The sequence below is a fragment of the Pelodiscus sinensis genome, chromosome 32 (genome assembly GCF_052426305.1).
Source record: "Pelodiscus sinensis isolate ZL-2025 chromosome 32, ASM5242630v1, whole genome shotgun sequence".
Lineage (NCBI taxonomy): Eukaryota > Metazoa > Chordata > Testudines > Trionychidae > Pelodiscus > Pelodiscus sinensis.
Window position 1 is genome coordinate 10641194 of NC_143083.1, and position 24255 is coordinate 10665448.

Below are 24255 nucleotides of genomic sequence, written 5' to 3' on the forward strand. Positions count from 1 at the left end.
AATCACACTTTAATGTTACAGAATTTTCACAGTATAATTATGACAATAGTATAAAGCACATCGCTGAGGAATGTAATTATGAAAGTGCTGTAAGATGTAACAACTTAGTACCCGTCCTTACAAAGCATTATAGTGGAAGGAAGGTAGGGAATGTCTCTCTGTACAATAGACATTTCTAAATATTCTGCTTTGCTGTGAATTGCTTTCTGCTTTAAAAGGTAGCTCTGTAAGTATCTGTCTACACAGCAAAGTTATTTTGGAATAACGGCCATTGTCTACACAGACATTCTGTTGTTTCAAAATAATTTTGAAATAATGGACGGCTTATTCCGACTTCTGTAAACCTCATTCTACAAAGAATAATGCCTATTCCAAAATAGCTATTGCAAAATAAGGTGCGTGAAGACGCTCCACTTCTGCTATTTCAAAATAGCCCCTTACCAGGGCCATTCTAAGTTATTCCTCCCGGGGCTCTAAATCGAGACAGCACGTCTACATAAAGCAAGCCTGCCTCGGACTAATTTTGAGGCTTCCCTGCAGTGTAGCTGTTCTATTTTGAAATAAGCTATTTCGGAAGAACTGTTTTGAAATAGCTTGTTCCGAAATAACTGTTCAGTGTAGATGTAGCCTAAGTGCCAAATTAGGACTGTAAGCTGCTTACCCATGCGGAGGGTATATTTATCTAGTTTGTCAGGGTCATCTTGGACTGTACCAGCTCACACCTCTCTGTAAGAGGAGGTTTACCTTCCTTCATTCTACGAAAGCAAGAAGCTGCCAGGTTTCACTCTGTTTCCTACTTTGTCTCTAGCTTTCCACATGCCACCAATCAGACCCTACTTGCGAAGTTCAAGCAGCAGCATGAGGAGAACAAATTCTTCGTTGGGACGCCAGTGAAGGAACCTGCTTTTATCATCCGGCACTTTGCAGGGAAAGTTAAATATCAGATAAAGGTGTGCAGCAGATTTTGAATAGTCACTCTTCCTTTTCCCTTTCCTACCCTACAATTTGGTATAAACAGAAAACTCGTTGGGTCTAGTTTAAACTTGGTGTGTCACTAGACTTGGATTAGGTTTGTGTGTGTGTGAAAGACTTGAGCCAAGACTATGTTAAAAATTACTCAGGCTGACATATTTCCTTAGTCAAAACATCATTCCCCAGGAATCCTTTTTGATTTAGTATTTCGGGCTTGCTAAATCTGTTTGGCAGGATTTCCGAGAGAAGAACATGGATTACATGAGACCAGATATTGTTGCGTTGCTACGAGGTAGTGACAGTGCCTACGTTCGGGAGCTGATAGGAATGGACCCCGTAGCTGTGTTCCGCTGGGCTATTCTGCGGGCAACAATTCGAGCAATGGCTGTCTTCGCGGAAGCAGGACGTCAAAGAGCCCAGAAAACTGCAGGTACTGAGTGCAGAGAGAGACCACTCTGAAAACATTTTTAAATACAAACAGTTGCGTGTTACCTTGATATCAACTGATCTAAGAGATTTTCTGTGCTACAACCGTAGGATAGAAAATATTAAAGCTTAATGCTGAAGGGGAAATTGTGTTCTACAGCTTAAGTAACTTGTCCAAAGCCAAAAAGAGCATAGATGTTGTTATACTTGAGTTCAGATGTCAGGAATTTCCATCTTTAAGCCCTGGGTTATGGTTCTGCCCAGCATGAAAGACTTTTGCCACCATGCTTTAGAACCGTGGTCACCAACCAGTAGATCGTGAGCTACCGGTAGATCTCAGGGGCTCTAAGAGTAGCTCTTGAGCCCTTTCTGAACTGCGCACTTGCGCAGTACATTTACATTAGATTTCCTCATTTGAGGAGCAGCTACTCACTGAGCAACAACAGAGGTGAGTAGCTGCGAGGAATGGTGGGAGCTGGGAGGTTGGGAGGGCGGAAACACCCCAGCCAGCTGACTGTGGCTTTCACAGCTGGAGCTAGGCGCAGCCTCCCTGGGCTGAGCGCAGGGCAGCCGGGCTGGAGGGAAGAGAAGCAGCTGCCCGCCATGGAGCTCAGCCAGGGTGCACCACGCTCCACGTGGGCTGGCGCAGAGGAGAAGCTGCCTGGCCTGCTGGCTATGGCGTTCAGCCCAGAGTAGGCTGAGCCGCGCTCCAGCTGATTGGACGGCTTCCCCTCTGTGCCTGCCCATGTGGAGCTTGGTGGCACCCTGGCTGAGCACCGTGGCCAGCTGGCTGGGCAGCTGCTTTTCTTCGCTCCAGCCCGGCTGCCCTGCGGTCAGTCCGGAGGAAGTGCGGGTCGGAGGCTTCCCTCCGTGGCTGGGGTAGGGAACTCCCTGCCCCCAACCGTGTTCCCTCTCCTCTGCCCCAAACTTGTCCCCTGCCCTCCTGGCCCCTGTTCCCTCTCCCTTGCCCCCCCGACCCCACTGCAGAAACCTGCCCCCCCCTGCAGAAACTTGTCCCCTGGCACCCTGCCCCCCCTGCAGAAACCAGTTCCTTCTGGTACCCTGTCTCCTACTACAGAAACCTGTCCCCCTGCTCCCCTCTGCAAAAACCTGTCCCCCCCCCCCCAGCACCCTGACCCCTGCTGCAGAAACCTGTCCTGGTACCCTACCCCCTCTCCCCTGCCCCCACTGGCACTCTGTTTCCTGCTCCAGAACCCACTAGCACTCCTCCCCTGCTCCAGAACCCACTAGCACTCCTCTCCAGTACTGTGTCCCCTGCTCCCAAATGACTTTTCTATGGGTCAGTGACCCCTGACTCAAGGCAGGTTCCCTGCCATTCTCATAAATAAAGACAATGCAGAAACTTTTGGTGTTTAACATAGTATCCTATTTAAAAATGAAGCCTGGCCAACAAACCCCCAACTGGGGCCAAGCCCCCATCTGGCCACAACCACTCCTGCATTCCCCCTTCCCTAGACCCTAGATCTGAGCCTATCAAACACTGGAACCCCCTGCCCTCAGCCCCTCACATACCCCAACCCAAATTCCTGCACCCTCACATCCGCAAGCCTGTGGCTTGTTTAGTATCCCAACACTGCCCAGCCTGGAGCCCCCTCCCCGAGCCAGTGTCCCCTTCTCCACCATCCTGCATCCAGATTTCCTCCCAGAGCTTGCACCTCTCACCCCTTTCCACACCCAAATCCCTCATTCCCACCCCAGAGCCTACACATCCTGTCTCAACACAGCAAGGGTCCAGCTAGACTGCAGGAGTTTTTCAGGATTCTGGAGATATCCCAGAAAAACTCTTCTGCATCCAGGGTTGCGTTTGTTCTTCCGCTTTTTTAGTGGAAGAGCAAACAGGCTCTTTTGGTCACCCCTATATTCCTCTTTCCACAAGGAATAAGGTGGCTTCCAAAAGAAGGTTTTTTTTTTTCTGACATTTGGTCCAGTGTAGACAGGCCAAATGTTGGAAAAACCTCTTCTTACAGAATAATAATAATAAAAAAAAATAAGCAGCAGTATAAGGATTGGGGGATAGCAAGTGATGGAGAGGAGGAGAATAGAGAGGGCGGGGCTTCAAGGAAGGGGCGGGGTGGTAGATCTTGGCTTGGTCTGTCATTTAAAAAGTGATCTTGGGTGTAAAAAGGATGGAGACCACTGCTTTAGAAACTGTGTGTGAAATAGAAATATGATACATATTTTGTAAAGGTAATTGTGATGCAGGCGATTCTAATGAATAGTAAGCTTTGTCTGCCTGTCACTGCTTATTTAATGGTGCTTCGCTAGGCTTCCTAAGCCCCACCAAGGTCCCAATTTTATAAATTAGATTTTCACCTTTAATATTAATACTCAGTCTGTAGAGCTTTTTTGGACAGGTGAGTTTCTCAGTTGTAGTTGGAGAAAAACTTTAGACCCTGAGGTATATTTCTGTCATTACTGAAATGCTGTGTGTTCCATTATGTGGATAAATTGGTCAAAATTAACAAGCACTGTTCTTTACTTTTCACAACAGGCGTGGTGCGTCACGGACCACGGGTTCCCCTGGGAGAACTCCAGAGAGCAAACACACAAGTAGAAAAAGTTTATCGGTGAGAGACGCGTGCTTGGCCTCTACATCAGAGCAATGGGCAGTACCTTGAAGATAGCAGGGAAAAGTTGATACTCTGGGAAACAGCACTGGGTGGTTGGGCCACGTTGTGCACTGTACCTAGTGGCACTGCCATCCATAAGGCTGGCTGACAACCAGTGTATTTATTCAGGATCTTGACGGTTTTGTGTTGGGGTCTTCCTATTAATACAAGTAACAATTGGCAGGAGTATTAACAAATAGGTGATTCCTAAGTTGAGGCAGCAGTGCATTGGCTGTATAAATTTCCATGAGAAACTCAGAAGAAGCTGTTCACTTGGAATATCCGTCCTTAATTACTTTTCTTCTAAAGTGTTGGGAGGCCAAGGATGCCTGAATAAATGTGCATGGGCCTGCGGAGGAAGTCGGTTTTAGGAGGGATTTGGAAGAGAGGAGGCTGTACTTTCATTGGGAATTACAGTAGAATCTCAGAGTTACAAACTCACAGGTCAACCACTCACCTCATTTGGTCCTGTACAGTACTGTTTTAAAACATGAACTACTAAAAATAAAGGGAAAGTTTTAAACACATTTTCACTTGATAAAGAAACTTTCTTTGCTTGTTTCATTTAAATTAAGATGGCGAGAAACAGCATTTTTCTACTGCATGGTAAAGTTTCAAAGCTTTTACAAAGTCAGAGTTCAGTTGTAAATTTTTGAAAAAGCAACCATAACATTAGTTATAAACGACTTCCGTTCCTGATGTGCTCATAACTCTGAAGTTCTACTGTAGCTCCATGCATAGAGGACAGAAGGGAACAGAGGGAATATTGCCTCATGGTGAAGGATCCAATGAACAAAGATCCAAGGGATTAGGCAGGGAAACTAGGGGAGTTTTGTTACATACATACAGCAACATCCTCCATTTGCTTGCCGCTTTCCAGACAGTGAGGGAGATGCTGTGTCTGCATCTCTGAGCATGCAGTCTAATTGTTTGAGTTACATTAGTGCCTAGAGGCTTCAGTTAAGAATGAGTCCTGTTGTACTAGGTGCTGTAGAAATATCTAGCTAACTCTGTCTCTGACCTAGGGATTTGACAGCAGAAGATAACCTGCATGTAACCGTGAATGTTAACCGATGAGCCCAGGCTCATCGGTTAACCGTTTACAGTTACACTTTCACATCCCTAGTATCAATAAGATGCAAAAGTGTACTATGCACAAAGATAGCTACACTAGAGAGATCTATCACTTCTGTGTCAACTTTCCCTCATTCTATAACTGCTGTAGAATTTTAAGATTTTGCTTTCTGGAGTACATCCACTATTCCTATTCATTCCCAATTTGGAGTAATAATCCGGATACAATGCAGTCTCTCAGCTTCTGGCTGGGATACCAGAAGACTCTGTTTTCACGTAGAAATAAGAAGCAGATAAATTCATAGCAGACCCTGCTTTCCTTGAAATTATATGAAGGAAAGCATAATGAAAATCTGACTGTATGGAAGAGATAATTGTTTATAAATAGAAGATCTTTTTAAGGAGATGCTCTACTTGGTTGTTAAATAAGAAACAGTGCTGCTGAGTATCACTGCTATAAACTCTGAACTCAGCCTTACCACTGAGTTTCTAAACTCTCCATCTGTAATTAGTGTATGTTGCGTTTTATGTTGTACATTCCTTCCCGTGCTTCTGGACTCTGAAAACAGAAGAATCCATAAGAGTGCCTGTTTTTGTTTTTTTTGTAGTCTTTATTTTTAGGAGTATGGCAGTGATCACTGAAAATGCAATGAAGTGGTTACAGAGCTGAGTTCTGGTCATTCCTCTATCTCTGCATGTTTACCTTTCCCTACAGTATTGAGGTTCTATACGTGTTCCTTTTGCAGCTGCTCAATGCTTGATTTCTCATTTGATTGCTCTGAGGATTTCGATATAAATGCTTTTGAAGACATCCTTGCTTTTTATGAAAACAAGAAGTAAGTAGAAGTGAGAAGACTTTGTAGTTGAAGACCAGGGAGGCACATTCCTGGGCAGATGCATCTTCTGAGCATGGTCAGGGCAGAAATCAAGCCTTAGAGAGCATTACATATCATAAAATAACTGGTTCATATCAAATTGGACAGTTTCAGCCAAGTGTAAATTAAGTCCCTATTGAACTTTTAGTAGGCCATTAAAACTGTCAGCCATAATATCACTCATTTTCTTTAGCTACTTCAATGAAAAAAAAGTTAGCAGCTTTCTCAAAAAGAACTCTCAAAGGAACTAGCTACAGTAAATGAATATCTTTTTAAAATGTGTAAAAATATTTGGTGGTACCTCACTGAGGTGCTTAGAATGGCGATGGCATTTTATGGTCAGAAGTGACTTCTTACACTTCTGTTCTATTTTTGGTTTGTGCCTCTCTGGAAAGCAAAGAAGGTAAGTTTTTTGCCAAGTTGTGCCACACCCTACCCAGCATGGTGCATGGTTAAACAGATTGATTCAGCCACTAATTAGAGACCATCCCAGGCTGACTTTTAAATGCTAAACATGAGTTTTAAAAAATAACTTGAACTGGAAATGGGAGAAGTAGAACTTCTTTTTGATTCATTTTCAAGTTCTCCTGCAACATTTAGGTTTCTGATCAACTTTCTAATGAGACTGTGCAATGTAGGGATGTAAAATCCCATTTCATTGGTTAACTGGCTAAACATGTTTAACTGATTAACAGATTAAAAGGGGGTGGGGAGGAGGCCAGGGCTGCCATGAACAGGGCCCCCACAGGGCTGGAGCAGCCTCCTGTCCGTGGCAGATAGGGGGCTGCTCCAGCCCCTAAAAATAGCTCCTTGGCACATGCTAAGCCATTTAAAACATATTTCTCTACAAGGGAGCAATTCCTACTTTGGGGTCTTTTTGCTTGTGAGCTCCTAGCTATTTGTTTGCATGCTATTTTCCTTGGACCTCTCATTAAGGGCTCGCTGACTGTGTTGACTTCTGATGGTGAAAGGCTGTGATCCTCATTGCACTCATAAGTGATGACCCGAAAGCGTACATCACATAGACAGTAGTCCTTGAAAATAACTTGACTCTTTATCCTGATGTTTAAAATGTGGGGACACTAATTGATAAGTCAGTCCAGCACATTTTCTTCCAGAAATGTTCATGTTTAGGAAAAAGTAGCCTGGGATGCACCTGCTGTTGTTTAAAGCATATGGGTGATGGGACTTTTTTATCTCCTTTTCTCCTTCGTGACTGTCTTTGACTGTGGCTGTGGATCATTTAGACTTAGAGACTTGCATGATGAAATCATCAAGAGTATAAAAGGCCTTCCCTGGCAGGGTGAAGATCCCTGCAAGCTCCTTCGGTATCTCAGCCGACTTCAGCAATTCCAGTGAGTTTTGGTGCTGTGGGTATTGCTTTGCAAGTGCGACAATAACAACGCATCAGAGGGGAAGCCAAGGTAGTCTGTAACTGGAAAAATGTAAACAACAAACAGTCCTGCAGCACCGTAGTTTTTAAAGTGTTGCAAGACTATTCCTTGTGTGTTAAGTTCTTCCAATAACCAAGCAGTCATTGCAGCCCAGAATAAAATGGTTATTTTTGTGACAATACAGCAAGCCTCTCTAAACATTAATTTAAACCAAATTGAAATTGTGAGCAAAAACTTCCTCTGTAAAGTGCGCTCCCAGTAGTGGCTGTGGAGAATGTTAATTTACTTCCTTTGCTCTAGCTCAGAGGTGGCAAACCCGCAGCTCGTGAGCCACATGCGGCTCTTCACCCTTGAAAGTGCGGCTCACGAAGCCTCCCCGATAACTCATGAAGCTGCCCCATGTGCCCTTACTATGCTCACCAGGTGCCGGGGAGCCATCTGGCACAGCAAAATGGTACCGTCAAGATAGTGGTGGCCGACAGCAGCCTGATGTGGCCAGAAAGCCTGCTTGTGGCTTTTAAAGGGGCAGCGCTCCCTTTTTTTCCTCAACAATTTTGGTGCGGCTCTTTGCTGTTTTTCGGCTCTCTTCATTTAATGGATTGGCCAACCCTGCTCTAGCTAATGCTAAATTCTGCTTTTGATGCCAGCTGGCTCTATGCCCCAAGTTGTATAGAACTAATCAGTCATTGGAACACTGCAGAAAACCAAGTCTCTAACATCTAACACAATGCAGCTTGTATAATGGGGGGTGCTGAGTGTCATTGAACAAAACTGTAGACCCTATTTATGATAGAAACCAAACCAGAGGGTGCAGCAGCACCCTCGGTTCCAGCACCTCTGGACATAAGCAAATATCCATAAATAGTTTCCCAAAGTGCAGGACATAGGCTAGTGATATATACATTCCTAGATCCAGTGTCTTTAACTTGCAAGCGCATATATTACAAAAATCTATAATAATAATAATGGGATATGAATTGCTTGAGACTGATCTGGGGAAGGTCTTAGACCAAAGGGTTAACACTGCAAGAATTATCAGGGAGTGAAATGCAGCCCCATTCCCAAGGGATACATTTTTCCGTTTCACCGACTCTTTCCGTTTGTTATCTTTGTGCCCTCGCCTAGGAAGTCCTGGAGATGATCGCATTAGTCAGACCTCAGAATTCCTAACTGGTATGGTAGGGCACGTGCTGTCCAGATGTGAGCAGCTCCATACTCTTAAAGTGCTGTTGGGACCAGTAGCCTTTTGGTGGTGCAGATGTGATAAGGAGCCTTCAATCACTGCACAAGACTAATAGCATGTGTTTTGATTTGAGAGGGTTTTTTTTTTTTAAAGCAAATACAGCATATGAAGCTATTCATGTTTCTCTAACACCTGTGAATTATATGTGTAGACATACATATTTCCTTTTTGCTAATGATGCAGGTATTGGAAATGGTGAGGAGGCTGTTTTGCCAAAGTGGCTTGCATTCCCTACATTGATACTCCTGTATATGCATGACTATCTCCTGAAACTGTACTTGTCTTAACGTGGTCTAATTTGCAAGGTGTGGCTAACTTGCTAAAACAACAAAAATGACATATATATTTTTTCTTGAACAATCTTTAATATTTTAACAGGAAGAATAGAGGTACCAAACAGAAGCAGCTCATTCCTAAGGTAAATTTATTGGCACATTACAAGATGTCTTGGATTTTGCAAGTAATGAATATGCACTGTGCGTCAGGAAAGAATGTTCTAGAACAGGGGTTCCCAAACTGGGGGGGCATGAAGAAATTCCGGGGGGGAGGCACGAGGCGACCCATCCATCTGTCCCTCTCTTCCCCCCCCCCATCAAGTGTTGCTCCCCCGCTCAGTTCCTTTTTTGTTGTTGTTGTTGTTGTTGCTGCTCAACAAGTTTTTTTGGGGGGGGCGGAGGCCTGAGGGTTTTTCAAAAATCAGAAAGGGGGGTGTGATGCTGAAAAGTTTGCAAACCACTATTCTAGAATATAGAGGCATCTCCAGTCTCCCCTTGACATTCAAAAGAGGAGTTTGCTTTGTAGATATAGTTTGATCTTTTTATCTGAAGAGAGGCACAAATATTTCTTGAATTTTCTTTCTGTAAAGCAACGTGCATGTAACTGCAAGGCTTATGGACTATCTAAATATATGAAGAAAGCACATTTCAGTGTTCCTAGAACAATCTGAGGTAAACCTACTGAATTGTAAAGGTTTGTAGAGGTTGAACAGAGTTCATGGGATGATCTGTGGCTCAGCTGGGCAGTGGAGACTACTTGTGGATGGAACATACTTATATTGAGATACGGGACATGTATAGAACCACTCACTAGCTCACAAGGGGCAGAAGTATCAGGTGGGAGGCCGTTTGTTTTCCTTTCCTGTCTTTGAAGAGGAAATGGTTTCGGTATTTAGAAGAGGATGATTTAAGTTTAAAATAAATGTCATGAGACTCACCGGGGGCTTCAAACATTTTCCATCTAACAAGTGTGATCACGATTTAAATAGATGTAAATTGTCTGAGTGAAAACAGCAAATCTCCTCGTTCTAGAACTTGCTGGACTCCAAGTCACTGAAGCTTATAGTGAGCATGACTCTGCATGATCGGACGACAAAATCCCTCTTACACCTGCACAAAAAGAAGAAACCACCTAGCATAAGTGCACAGTTCCAGGTAAACGAGTATCTGAACTGCAGATATGTAAATTTTTCCACCTCTGCAGAGAATCAGAAACCACAACTATGGCATAGAGCATGCAGGGAGCGCACACCACCGAGGAAGAGATCTGACTTCTGGGCAGGCTCGCAATCGGGGGGAGGGGGTGCGGGTGCGCAAAGGGAGCAACTGCCCCTGGGCCTGGTGACTCAAAAGGGCCTGGGAATGCTGGCTGCTGCTGCCATGCTGCCTGAGTCTTGCTCAGTGCACTCCAGAGCCCTGGGCTGTGTGATTCTGGGGGTGCTGAGAACAGAACAGTCAGGCTCACACTTTGGGCTGGTTTCCTGAGGCCCTGCCTCTTCTGGGAGTGTGCAGCCGGCCCTTCTCTCCACCTTTCCCAGGAGCCCTGCGAGTTTGTCAGCCCCCCTTGCTTCTGGGTTATTTCCTAAATCTATTTGCAAGTTCTTTATATAGATGGTCGCCTAATTCTTGTAGCCCCTATGCAATCTCCTTATGGTCTGTCTTGTCACCAAAAAAATAGGCCCCTATGGCAGTCAGCACCCCAGGGTAGGCAGTGATAGATCAGTAATTGGCTACACAAACTCCTGGTTCTTGCCATTGTTGCAATATCACCAGGAATTAAAAGTGAAAGTGTCCTTGCTGTTCCTAGCCGAGAAAGGGAAAAACTTAACACAAGAGATGAAATGGTGTCACATAAAGCCTCCAATAGATCAATTGTGGTTTGACTAGTCATCAGACCGGAGGACACTTGTACTCAGAGGAGGAAGGTCTGCTCTTGGCAAAACACCCTCCTCCTCCTCCCAACACACATGGTGGACTAAGGACCATTGCGCCAAGCAGAATGACCTCATTTGACAGCATCTCACCAGGCATCATGCACTGGTGTTCCCAGAGGTGTCTGGGCAGTGCCAGATAGGATCAATGTGGGCACCCCTTTGCACGTTGATGGAGAGTTTGAGAGCGCAGTGTGCATGTTTTTTTGGGGGGTGGGGGTGGGGGTTGGTCCGTTCTGGCAACGTGGCTGAAAACCTTCAAAATAGTGAAATTCAAACAATGAGTGTATTGAATATCTTGTTGCAGAACTCCCTTAATAAACTACTGGAGACACTGGGGAAAGCTGAGCCATTTTTCATCCGCTGCATCCGCTCCAATGCCGAGAAGGTAGGTCACTCTGCCTTCCAGAGCTAAACTGTCCGATTACTGGATATGCAGATAGGGCATCCCTAGCAATGTACAGTTGTCAACATGTTAATTTTAGTTTGCATTAAGGCAGCTTACAGTTGGCATGTGTAAACGCAAACTGTGCATTCTTGTATACTTGATAAAAAATAATGCTTAGCCCTATCTTTGTTTTTTGGAGAGAACGTAATGAAAGCAAGGCAGTCTTGTGTGTTGTGGGGAAGGATTAGGGAGCATTGGTGGAGTGTGGGTATTATTTTTTATTGCAGCTTGTTCATTTATACACTGTTGACGCCAGACCTTGGAGAAAGGGCATCATATACTGCAGATAGATAACATACTTATTTAGTCCAAACACTATTGTGCAGTTCCCAGGAAGCAGCTCTGCCCCAAGAACTACTGTTAGAGAAATTAAGGCAGAGAGCAAATTTTTTCGTGCTTCCTCAAAGAACCTGCACCACAAAATTAACAACATACAGTAGAACCTCTGAGTTATGAATGCCAGTGTTACAAACTCTGGTCAATTACATACCTCATTTGGAACCGTATACAATCAGACAGCAGCAGAGGCCCCAAAAAAAGGCAAATACAGTGCAGAACTGTGTTAAATGTAAACTGCTAAAAATAAAGGGATAGTTTTAAAAAATTGACAAAAATAAGGAAACTGTCTCTGTGCTTGTTTCATTTAAATTAAGATGGTTAAAGTTAAAAGCAGCATTTTTCTTCTGCATAGTAAAGTTTCAAAGCTGTTCAAAGTCAATGTTCAGTTGCAAACTTTTAAAAGAACAATATTTTGGTTCAGAGTTACAACTGACCTCCATTCCTCATGTGTTCGTAACTCTGAGGTTCTACTGTAACATTTCTTTACCGATTCTATACCACTCGCATTCTAAAAAGAACTTAAAGACTATAACAGTGCAATTTTTTGACTCCTGCCCTGACAATACTGTCTCCAGCTGTGTGGATCTGGAGGGAAGAAATATAAATACTTTGGGTGAGTAGGAGAAAAGGAGCCACTGACAGAAAATCAGTGTAAATTCTCAGTAAGAGATCTTGTCTAAGTGTAAATTGTGCCTTAGGTTTAGATGTCTCTTTCCCTTTGTCTCTTTCAGAAGGAGTTATTGTTTGATGAGGGATTGGTGTTGCAGCAGTTGAGATATACTGGCATGTTAGAGACCGTGCGGATCCGAAGATCTGGTTACAGTGCCAAATACACATTCCAGGTACTTGGAGTGCCGTGGGAGTAGACGAGTATGATTTGGAAAGCATCTGCTTCCATAGAAAACACACGTCACGTGTGAGATGCAGAGCTATCTTTAGCTGGTGTGCATCTGTTAGGTGTGCTGCTGACGACCACTTGGACTCTGTTTGTTACTGTACTAGGAAATATCTGCTTAATCTAGCTCTGAAACCTCAATGAAATGCTATATAGAAGCATATTTCATTAGCCTAGATAGGTCCTGTGTATGCTGACCAAGGCACAATCTGAACTGCTGGGAGTATTATCTATGCTTTTCTGTTTATTGTATGAATCGTAATGTATCAGCTATATATATGTCAATAGGCCGTTCCCATTATAAAGTTGTATACTTTTCCCTGGACATGGCCGATATACTTAAGCATCCATAAATGAGGCATTAACTTTAATGAGAAATTGGAAGGAGCCACCATTTTACAGGTTAAAAAATGTTAATACAGTTTTGGAATATTGATATGAGACATATTAGTACTTCCTGAAATTAAGCTAAGTTATTTGGGCTGAAACAATTTGAAAGCTAGAGCTAGTTAGAACTCCTGAATTGTCTGCTAACTCTGGTCTCTCTCACCGTCTCTTTTTCCTGCTCAGGAGTTCCTAGACCAGTTTCAAGTGTTACTACCCCAACATGCCAAATCCTCGAAGGAGGAGATCTCTGCTTACCTGAATAAACTGAAACTGGACAAAAACAACTACCAAATAGGGAAGACCAAGGTCTGTGAAATGTCTTCCACCTCAGGCCCTGAAAGAAATGCTAATGTGATTAGTCTGCACATCTTGCTGGGGAATCCCAACATATATTTGAACTTTTCTTGATAGGAAAACAAACCATTTAAAAAGTTTGGCTCTTATATTCTCCAGAATCTTTCAGTTGTTTGTAGATTAAAACAGCTAAGGGCAGCATATTGTACTTGTTACACTTGTGACGTCTTTATGCTATAAAGACATTGGCTTGGCAAACAGAGGATACCACTGGGCTTTTATTGCAAAGGTCAGTGCTTACATTTAGAAAGAGATTTTTGCTGCCTTAAGAGAAGTGTGCATTGGAGTCTGAACGTGAGGATTTAGTTAACAAAACAGAACTTAAAGTAGACTTTTGGGAGAGAGAATTCATGAAATTGGGATTTACAGGTGAAGCAGATTCCCAGGCCTATGTGAGACAAAACTGTGGCTAACTATGCTCAATTTAAAGTGTAGTATCCCTGGGATGTATCCTTCTAAGAGACGGCTCAGTCTCGTACTGACTAATGCTCCTGTGACCTTCTTGTTTTACTGGCCAGGTGTTCATGAAGGAGGCAGAACGACAGGTGCTGCAGGACACACTACATAAAGAAGTGATTAGGAAGATTGTTCTCCTTCAGAGCTGGATCCGGATGGTTTTGGAAAGGAGACACTTTCTCAGAATGCGGCAGGCAGCCATTACCCTTCAGGTAGGTGCGACTTGATTTTAGGGAGAGCTGCTAATCTCCACTGGAAACATGGCTGTGACTGTCTCTGACCAGAGAAATTTTGCTCTTAGACTTGTTGGCGTTCGTACCAAAGTAGGAGGGCTTCGGAGAGGACTAAGGCTGCCATTTACATTCAGTCAGCATGGCGAGGATATAAGGAGAGAGAATCCTACCATCAGCGGAGGAAGAGAATTTCCCTTGTGCAGGCTTTTGTCCGGGGGTACCTACAGCGCAAGAGGTAAAGGAGAGGAGTGCTATGGTTCAATCAGGCCTAAATTCAGAGACTGCCCAGGCTGTTTCAGAGCTAGTTTGCTGTGGTTGCCCAAATTAATTCTTCATTCTGGTCCATTGGCTCTTAATCTGATCAGTGTCTCTTAAGAAAGAAAAGTAAAAACTGCACGCGGCAGATTTAAACTGGGGATGACAGCCCAGGTACCTCGTATTTGGGTTAAACCAGTGCCCCCAAGCAGGCTACCATGGCAGCTTGACTGGAGTACAGTATCGTTACTGTACAGCCACAGCGTACGGAGGCCCCGAGCAGCCATGCTGAGACTTCAAAATTGAGGATACAGGGCATCCCTGCTATCAGTCGCCCCTGCTATCAGTAGGATGGTACACATCCATTCCGCACTATAGTCATTGACTCTTGTAGGAACGGAGGCGTTATAAGTCTTCCCGTTCCCCACTATGAAGTTGCACAAAAAAAACCTCCCCCAATTTGTGCAAATGAAAGTCGACCATGGGGAAAAAAATTCCTGGCTTTAAGTTGTTTCACTGTACGTCCACATTTTTTGGAACGTATTCTGGACTCATAGCAAGGCTGACGTGTACCTGCGAATTGTACTCTGTGAGCCCTGTTTAACCCACAGCCATGCTTCTTGCCCGCTTCTGGGTTAAGCCTTTACCCACCCTGTCTTTAATGTGTTTAAATCTAGATTTCAACAAATGATTGCGGAAAAGCAACAGGAAATGCAACAAGCTCAAGAGGAAGAGGATCGTACGAGCCATGAAGATGGCAGTGAACTGGCATTGGAGCAGTTGGCTATTATACATGAAATGCAGCCAGATCAAGATGCTGAACAGATGGCAGCTGGAGTAGCTCAATCTCAGAATGCTCAAGATGAAAACCGGAACCAAGCTACTGAAAAGGCCATTTTTTCTCCGAAGAGCATAGCAGATGGCCAGGAGAAAGTCACAAGCAGTCGGGAGAAACGGGAATCTCGCCGGCAAAGGGGTCTGGAACATAATAATTTACAGAATAAGCACATCCTGTTTCCCCTAGAGGAGCCGGCTTTCGTATGTCATGAAGAAGAATCTTCTGCTGAAGAGGTTCCAGAGACAGTCCAAGAGCCAAACAAGTTCACTGCCGAAGACACAGTCCTTCCAAAAAGTACAGAGGAAGAGAGAATCCCAGTAGAAGAAAACAAAACCATTTCAGACACGCAGGTCCCAAATGAAACACCTGACAGTGTTTCCTTTCCCAATCAGTCAAATGAAACCAAACAGGAAATAGTAGATGATAAGGACATTGATAAACTGAACATTGAAGAGAACCAAAAGAAGCAATTAAAAGTCAGTCAGAGCTTTACCTGTTCTCAAAGGCCATCCGACCTTGCGCTGAACATTAAAAATAATCTTTCTGCCACCAGAAGCTTTCAAAGCGCAGATGAGCATTACAAAGATAAAAATAAACACCGAATCACCAAGGTGGACAAAGATCTGGACAGCCCCACCGCTTTCCAGATCCAGAGGTATCTGGATGACCCGGACAAACTGAGGGACAAGCGGGAGAAATGGAAAGGAAAGAGACAGTCAGAGGCTAATCAGAATGATATGCTGAGCCAGTCTTTGGATGAAAGAAACCGGTCTGATCAATCTCTTCAGACCTTACTAGAGTAAGAGCAGCTTTTCCAATGGTTTGATGATTCTGTAGTCAGTAGCCGCTTTAGAGAAATACATTATCAATACCCTGAGCCTTTATTTTAAATATTTTTGTGGCAGACTGTGCACCTGTCCTAGCCTGGGCTAAAGAGATTCTGTGTGTGCTTAAAAATTCTTGGATTGTCAGGCCCTGATCCTGATTGTAGGGGTCAGGGCCTTATAGTCCAGGATTTAAGGTCTGTGTGTGTAAAACCTTCTTATGCTCCCTTGAAACTGAGGACCAGGCCTTACCTACTGTCTGCGTATCTCAAAGAACGTCGTTTGCTATGCCACCTGATAAAATGTTGCTTGAAAATGGCCAGTTTCTTTGGCTCCCCCAGCATTTTCTCCTCGTTTATAGTAGACAAAATTTAAAGAAAAGAACGTTTTATTTTTAAATTCAAACATATTGGAAGAATGGCGGAGTACAGTAATATGTGTCCATTAAAATTCTCCTACACACGTTAAAAATCAACACGGGAGTTTTGTTTTTGTTTTTGATTTAAACCCCAAACAGTTTAAATCTGAAGGATTTCTGAGTATAGGTTTTAACTATTTTATGGGAAGTAAGATAATTTGTCCCAAACTATATGACAATATGAACTTTGAGTCTTAAAACAGAAAATCTGTTTTTTTCAATGCAGAATAATACTCTTGTAATCTTACAGAAAGAAGGGGACCGCTTCTTCTCTGGATGACATCGCTAACCTTGCTCAGTCTGTCGCCATGATTCAGGTATTCGCCTTCTTCAGAAGTGTGTTTCTATTTGCCTTAATTGCCTTAACAGGAGTGTGAAGCATAGGATTTTGTGTATATTTGAACTGTTGTGTATACTATAAATGGAAGTTAAATCAAGCCAAAGGTTGACTTAAAACAGGGGTGGGGCAAGTGAGCCTCCGGCCCACAGACCAATCAAGACCTGGGGATGGGGGAGTGCTCAGTCTCCTCCCTCCGCAGGCAGTTCTCTCTAGGAGGCAGGGGGCCAAAGACTTCACATGCTCCCCTGCCCTGTGCCAATCAGAGTCTGTGGGCAGGGGAGCATCGAAGTGTCCTGGCTCCGCTTCTTCCACCTGAGGCCCCGCCCCTTCTGGGGCAGCCTGGGGCCACTTCAAAAATTTGTGATGTGCGGTCCTCCCCCCCTTCTAAAATTATTGCCCACCCTTGACCTAAAGGTTCATGTAATATATTAAAGGTTCCATTTGCCAACTATGTGGCAATTTGTGCATTGCATTTTATATACTGTCACAAATGAACTCCGAAATGAGGCATTATATTAATAGGGCATCAGCTCACCAAATGAAGTATCTACAAACTGAGTGAAGCGGATTCTTTCGAATGTTGTACAAAAACAGAACCTGGTAGATTTCTTAACATAAATTTCAAAGACGTGAACTAGCACTTTCTTCATGGACTGGATTTTAAAGATTGTTCTGTTTCTTTAATATTTTGCAGCCATCGCTAGAAACAGTGGAGGTGGAGAAGACGAACAAGAAACAGATTGTGCAAAAGAAGTCCAGTGAACCGTTATCGCCCTTGGATTTGGGTGTCTCAACGCAGACACCTAGCCAGACAATCGATGTCAAGTATGTGTTCTCTGTGTGTCTATGGGATTGATTTCAGCCAAATGAACCAAGGAATGGGCTCTTTCCATAGCATACCCTTTTATGCCCAAGTATTGCACATATCTCTGTGTGTTTGTAGTGTTATGGGATGAGGAAAAATGTTTTTTCAGCCAATTGGCAAGACTGTGTTCATGCCAGACCTGAATTGTGTTGTTTGTGCATTCATTGGAGATTTGGTCTAGCACTAGATTTTTGGGATAATAATCTATCCTCTCTAACCTCAGAGGATCGAACAAGAAGCAATGGACTTAAATTGCAGCGAGGAAGGTTTAAGCTGGACATAAGGAAAATCTTCCTAACGTCCAGGGTAGTTAAGCACTGGAATAAATTGCCTAGGGAGGTTGTGGAATCTCCATCATTGGAGACATTTAAGAGCAGGTTAGACAAACATCTGTCAGGGATGGTCTAGATTGTTCTTGGTCCTGCCATGAGTGCAGGGGACTGGACTTGATGGCCTCTTGAGGTTCCTTTTGGTTCTATGAATACATCTATAACTTATTTAATGTTTGACCTTTCTCTTAAATCCAGCCTGTGTTTATATTAAACAAGCTTCCATTACAGTCCTGTAAAAGGAACATGTAACTTGCTTTTACCTTCAGATCCACATATAAAAGTCCTCTACGCCGGCTGCTGGGAAAGAAACCAGAGAAGAAATACGCTAAAGAGAGTCCTGATGTAATGGAGGAAGGAGAAAATCTCGCTCTTCTATCATGTATTCTGTTTACAGAAGCAGTGGAGTCACAAAAATTATCAGAAGGTGAGTTGACTTGGCTCTAGTTCAGCCAAGAATGTGCAAGCAATTGAAATTTTAAAAAAGGGGGTATTGAATGTAGAACCTCCACAGCATCAGAGCCACAATGAACAGCTTTAAACTTGTCCTTTTCCATTTACCAGTGGTGCCGAAGGATGGCACTTACCCTCGTGTGTACAGTGAAATTAAGATTCTGCGACTATTAGAAATGTTCTGTGATCAAAGTTATCGTTGTTTTTCAAAACCATCAAATTATATCTGACCAAAGCAAAAATTTAGATTCTGTTTGGCTTCCCATTGAGGCAATGTTTTTGAAGACGCCTTCGAAGTTTACTAAATAAGGTGTATGTTCCTATGCAAAAAGGAAGTAATCTCTGCAGAGTTGCAGAGAGAGCTTGTCCTAGAGGGTTCTTCTCGTGCATGATCTTAGTCTTAATGGTAATATTGGCTAGATTTTCTCACCAAAGTTATAAATATGGAAACAGTAATTCTGGCTTTAAGTGTGGTTGTCATATCCAAATGCAAAGTGTGTTTATTTAGAATAGTGAATAAAATTTGTATATTTTAAGATCTGAAGATGGATATATCTAAAACTCACTCTGGATGGATATTTCATCAGTATATTCTTCACAGACATTCCCATAAGATGCAATTGGACATGTCCAGAATGGCATTAGAAACTTCTGTCTAGGAGTGGTTTCTTTGTCATTTTAATAGTAATAAAGGCCCAAATTTGATGTTGATTACAAAGGTAACTCTGCCAGGCTAGAATCTTGTCCAAGTCTCATCTTGGAATCTAAAGAAACATCTCCAGAAACTTCATTTCCAGAGTGCTTTAAAAATTGTACCTTATCCTAAAAGTTTGTGCAGAACATCTGTTTACTTTCCATATTTCTTGTGATATGGATTTGGACTCAGCCTTGTGTTTACTGGACATGGCTATGAAATGAATTCTTTAAAAGCAACTGCTATGATTATAAAATACAGTTGTGACCCTTTTCATGTTGTTGGCGCTATGCTTTACACTGTGCAGCACAAGGAAGCGGAGGGAAGGAAAATTGCAAAATTCTATCTTCCTGCCTAGAATATATTCTGATTATTTTTCCCAGCCCCGAGTCGCCCACAGGCAGGAGAGCGACATGTGAAAGAAACTAGCAAAGGGAAAAGAAACCGCACTATTAAAATCAGCAAGATTTCCAAAGTGTCTGAAAAGTGGCCAGCATCTGTGTTCCGTGAGATTACAAATGCCAATGAGCTGAAATACCTCGATGAGTTCCTTCTGAACAAGGTGAGATACAGTGAAATAGAGTGCAAGGCAAATCTCTAGTGGAGGACCAATTATCTGATATGGGTGCGACTCACTCCATTTTTATTTTTTGTCAGCTAATATAAATATTTGTCATCTGAAGAAGTGGGTGGTGCCACGAAAATTCAGGATACTATTTATATATTTTTGTTAGTCCCTAAGGTGCTACAGGACTGTCGAAGCAAAAGATTTCTCAGTGTTTAGGCGGCTAACAAACAGCTTTATTTATCAATAAGGCGCTCAGTGAGCCAAACGTGACCCCGGCAGAACCGGGCCCAGTTAGGCTGTCCAATACAAATCAATCCTAGTATTTTATACTCTTAACCAAACAAGTCTGATGTCAGGACATCCATTTACAGAAATCATCAATTAAACTCAAAAGAGAAGACTGTTATCAGGAAGAAGAAACAGGTATCCGGGAGTGAGAGCTCCAGCTCAAAACAGCACAATTAACATATTCCAGTAGCTCATCCTTCTGGCCTTTCTCACATCAGTGAAGGAGAGTTCACTCTCTAGTGTACATGCAGAAGCAAGAAACTTAAATGGCTTCTGTTACACGAAATGGCTTCTAGCTAAATATGAAATGGCTTCCACAAGGACCATTGTAGTTTTTAAAGATTTTTAATTACAGACTAACATGGCTACCCCTCTGAGGTAAATTGGAGTGGAAGCATTTCATGATTTTTATTTTGTTGTATATTTTCTCACCTTTTAAGATGCTTTTATGCCCAGACTTCCAAGGAAGGTCTGTTTAGAACTGTTATATGGATGAATCTGGGATTATTTTATTTGATACATTTCTGTAGCATGGGTGTGGGGCAGACGGGAGCCATTTTAAAAGCTGGCTCTCTGCATGTACCTGCACCCCTATACCCGCCTCTCCTTCCCACCTCCATACTGCTGCCTCTGTATGAGAGGCAGCTGTTTGGGTCGGGGCAGGCGGGAACTGGTGCATGTAGGAAGCAGACTGCTCCCTTCCCCTGTGTATAATTGCTGAAAAATTCAGCAGTTACACGTTTACTTGAATAAATTAATTTAAACATCCCTGCCATAAGCAGACTGGGTGCAGAACTGGGACCTTAGCTGTATCCTTCAAAATAGGGTTGCTTTTGTCACAACTTGCCACTGGATCTTTCTTGGTTTTCTCAAAATGTAAATCTGAAACTGGGATCTTGAACAAAAGCGAGAAGTGCAAGTGCTGAGTAGAAATGTTAGATTGTTTTGAATGAATGTTGTTGCCACTCCTATCTAAGTGGAGGTGCCCAGCTCACCTTGTGAGGGATTGAAAAGTTTACCCTCCCAGGCATCAGCTTCAGTGATGATTTAAGGGGAGGAGGAAGGTGATATAGTAACGTAACACAAACTGGATTTTTTTTCACAGTCCAGATGTTTCTTTTCCTTTCCATGGCAAGTCACCTTCGTTCTTGTATGCAGGTGTAACTGCCACCAGGCAGATTTGAACCTGGGCCCTCTGGAGCTTAGTCTAGGAGCCGCCACAGCTTGAGCCATAAAGCCAACTGGCTCTCAGTTTAGGCGGTAAAGCTCCTTTGTTCTTATCTCTCGCAGTGCGTGGTCCAAGGACTGTGGCTGCGGGAATTCTATCCTTTAGCGCTTTCCTCCCAGTGAACCACATTAAGTGTGTGGGTTACACAGGCAGTAAGATGATGTTAACAAGAATGTATGGGTAACAGGAGTACATTCATTGGAAAAGGAGGCAGACTGACAAGTATTATCTTTCCATGTGTGACAGATGCCTTTAGTGTTATCAGGAAATCTCATTTTGGATAATTGGAAGCTTCAGGCATTTCTGATCCAAAAGGGTTAGCATAAATTTAGTACAGCCTGATGTTCTCTCCTTAAATATGTTTGTGACAAGTATCGTTGCCTTTCAGATAAATGACTTGAACTCCCAGAAGTCTGCTATTGAATGTTTATTTTTTGAAGCCACAGAAAAGTTTCGAGGAACTATCAAAACAATGTATTCTGTTCCTGTAAGTAATATACCTTGTTAGCTCCAAAACCGGATGTGACTATCACACTAATTGATTTTGCAAAGAGCTGGAGTTAAGCATTTAAAATGAATGTTCTAGCTTAACTTGTTTGTGTTCTCCTTAGTTTTTTGGCATCTAAGCAGGAATTTCTAACAGTGATTTAACCATCTGCATATTTTGTTAGTCTTTAAGGTACTGCCAGATTTTGTTGTTTTTTAAGTGATTTAATATTTCAGTCTTTTTTTATTTTAGTGACAAAATTAGGACACAAATGTTAGATTTTGCAAACTTTTGCTTGATCTTTCTTTCCCTTTCTCGTCACCTCTCTGGCCACTGGTTACAGTGCTGCAGCAAAGACAGCTGGACTATACTGTTGTCAGCTTGTTCATGTTGCTGCACTAGTTACCCAGTGGGTGACCATTACAAATTAGCCTGCAACGTTTCAGCATTAAAGTTCGTGGCTGAAAAAAAAAAAAAAAGAATGATGTGCTTTATGACACTGTTCATATTTGAATAATGCCTTTACTTCCACCAGAATGGGCAAATCCATGTCGGCTATAAAGATCTGATGGAAAACTATCAGCTCCTAGTGGTAAATCTGGCGAAAGAGAGAGAAGAGAAAGACGTCAAGCTGGTTTTAAATCTCTTCCAGTCCCTTCTCGATGAGTTTTCCCGAGGATATGCAAGAAGAGAAGAGTCAGAGCAGCACAAGGTATAGTACTTCCTTCCCACTAGTCATGTGGTGATTGAAAAAGTGGTGTTAGAACCACGTTTTTTCCCTAAAGTCGTCCTCATAAAGAGCCCGTGTTACTTTCCCACAGAGGTGTCCTTTTTTGAAACTTTTTCCACTTATTAATCCTGAATCCACCATAGGAATGTGAGAGGTTAACCATTACCTGGTTGGACTGGAGCAGCACCCCACTTGCTGCAGGCAGGTGACTCATGGGGGCCCTGCCATGGACGGGGGGTGCTCTGATGTCCAGAGCAGCCTTTGCCCGCGGGAAGCCCCGCAGGCAGGGACTGCTCCAGCCGGGTTGGAGCAGCCCCTGTCTGTTGCGGGGACGGGGGAGAGGGTCACTGCAGCCCAGTGGGTCTGGATCAGCCTGCCCCTCTTTAGTTGGTTAATTGCTTAAATATAATGTTTTAACCAGGGTTAACAGGAACATTCATCCCTAATCCTGCATGTGTTAATCGGTTCTTACAAACTTTTGGCAATTTATTTGAAGGCACTTCTCATATTTAGGCATTTTTTTCAAGATACTGGAAATACTAAGATCAAGCTGGGAAGAATTTTGACTAAACCTCCAAAGTTCTTGGTAGGGTTCCACAATTCCAGTGCTTTATCACTAGGCAGTGACAGCCCCCCCAGATTCAGATGGTTTGAGCCAGCAATGGGCAACCTAGATTAGTGAGCGGGCCGCATGAGTGGCCTTCCTTCATCTCAGTGGGCCGCAGGATGGTTGAAACCAAGACAGTCTTCCAGGAGAAGGTAGTTTTTGCTAATGCTGCGGAGGGTGTGGATGGAACCCTAATAATGCTTTGATTGGACACAGAGGGAATGCGTGGTGCACACAGCCAGAGTTGTGTGCAGTCAACGCACACCTCGCTTTGAGCCTTTGCTGTACGCTCATGTCGCTTTAGTAATTCCGGTAGTGGGGAAAGCTACACTGATGGAAACCAGCAGCATCTGGCAACCCTGTGCATGGACAACAGTAAACAAAATGTCTTGTAAGCCCCACACACAATCCCAATGGGCCGCAGGTGGTCTCAGGGCCACAGGTTGTGCCCCTGCTGGTCTGAGCTCTGAGAAGAACCTTCTCCAGCAGCGTTAAGTTAGCAGAAGTAGGCTGCAGTGTGAACCCTCAAATGACGCAAAGGTTGAGGGGGGGCTATCAGATTGTGAGAGATAGGGGGTAGGAAATCGTTGGCGTGCACAGATTAATATACCTTTGTGTATTCCATTGCAGCAAAGCAAAGCCCAGAAGAAGAAACGAAAACAAGAGCGCCTAGTGAGTATTTATTATGGTAACGCATGAAATCCCCAGCCAGGGTGGAGTAGGTGCTGCGGGATCCTCCTGTCTCAAAAAGCGGCTTAAACTAACGGGGCTTCTTGGTTTGCATACCAAACTAACGTCATCACTGCATCCTGTAGCTTTGGGACTGTTGTCTCCCATAGCAGCAAGGCGTGCAGAACGATTCCTATGGTGTACTAGGGATTTCCAGAATCATTTTAAAAACGAAGACCAACAAAATATTATTTACTTATTGTTTTTTGGCTGAATGACCAGCCCTAGAAACACGATGACCGATTTAACTTCCCCCAGACACGTTCAGAGTAATTCATGCTGGAAGGAACCATTGAAACTCCCATTAGTTGTTGGGCTCTGAATGCCAAGTAATCTCTCAGGGCAAAGCTCAAGGTATTGTTGTGGCTGGCTCCATGAAAATATTTGTACTGGGGGCTTAAGGGAGCAGCTGCATTAAAGGATAGAGAAAAATACCACATCAAAAATTAATGGCAATTCATCGCTTTATAGATTCAGTTCCCTCCCCTCAGAAATTACATGGAAGAAATATGAAAGGTCGAAGGAAGTACGTCAAGAATGATTTGAGCATTTGAGAGGATTCTTGAAAGAGCAGGGCTGTTTCTTTTGGAAAGCAGAGGTGTCCTTGGAGATTGCTCTAGCCCAGCGTGGGGAATCTAAGGCCCAGGGGCTGGATGCAACCCTCAGCTTG

General features: G+C 43.4%; 1 protein-coding gene across 6 annotated transcripts in view; it reads left to right on the forward strand.

The window, feature by feature from the left end:
* The window catches only part of MYO9B (myosin IXB), an 88200-nt gene that overhangs the window by 47685 nt on the left and 16260 nt on the right, over window positions 1-24255 (forward strand). For 3 of the 6 annotated variants that reach the window (XM_075902962.2, XM_075902964.2, XM_075902966.2), the window contains exons 12-30: window positions 809-950; window positions 1207-1402; window positions 3911-3986; window positions 7225-7332; window positions 8993-9032; window positions 9922-10044; window positions 11128-11208; window positions 12339-12449; window positions 13073-13195; window positions 13762-13911; window positions 14001-14167; window positions 14865-15824; window positions 16518-16584; window positions 17302-17432; window positions 18071-18228; window positions 19332-19510; window positions 21421-21519; window positions 22055-22231; window positions 23487-23528. In XM_075902962.2, coding sequence (XP_075759077.2) covers window positions 809-950; window positions 1207-1402; window positions 3911-3986; window positions 7225-7332; window positions 8993-9032; window positions 9922-10044; window positions 11128-11208; window positions 12339-12449; window positions 13073-13195; window positions 13762-13911; window positions 14001-14167; window positions 14865-15824; window positions 16518-16584; window positions 17302-17432; window positions 18071-18228; window positions 19332-19510; window positions 21421-21519; window positions 22055-22231; window positions 23487-23528 — 3130 coding nt within the window. Of the gene's footprint in view, window positions 1-808; window positions 951-1206; window positions 1403-3910; window positions 3987-5848; window positions 5939-7224; window positions 7333-8992; window positions 9033-9921; window positions 10045-11127; window positions 11209-12338; window positions 12450-13072; window positions 13196-13761; window positions 13912-14000; window positions 14168-14864; window positions 15825-16517; window positions 16585-17301; window positions 17433-18070; window positions 18229-19331; window positions 19511-21420; window positions 21520-22054; window positions 22232-23486; window positions 23529-24255 lie in introns of all 6 variants that reach the window. The other 3 variants (XM_089774921.1, XM_075902963.2, XM_075902965.2) reach the window with 3 other exon arrangements.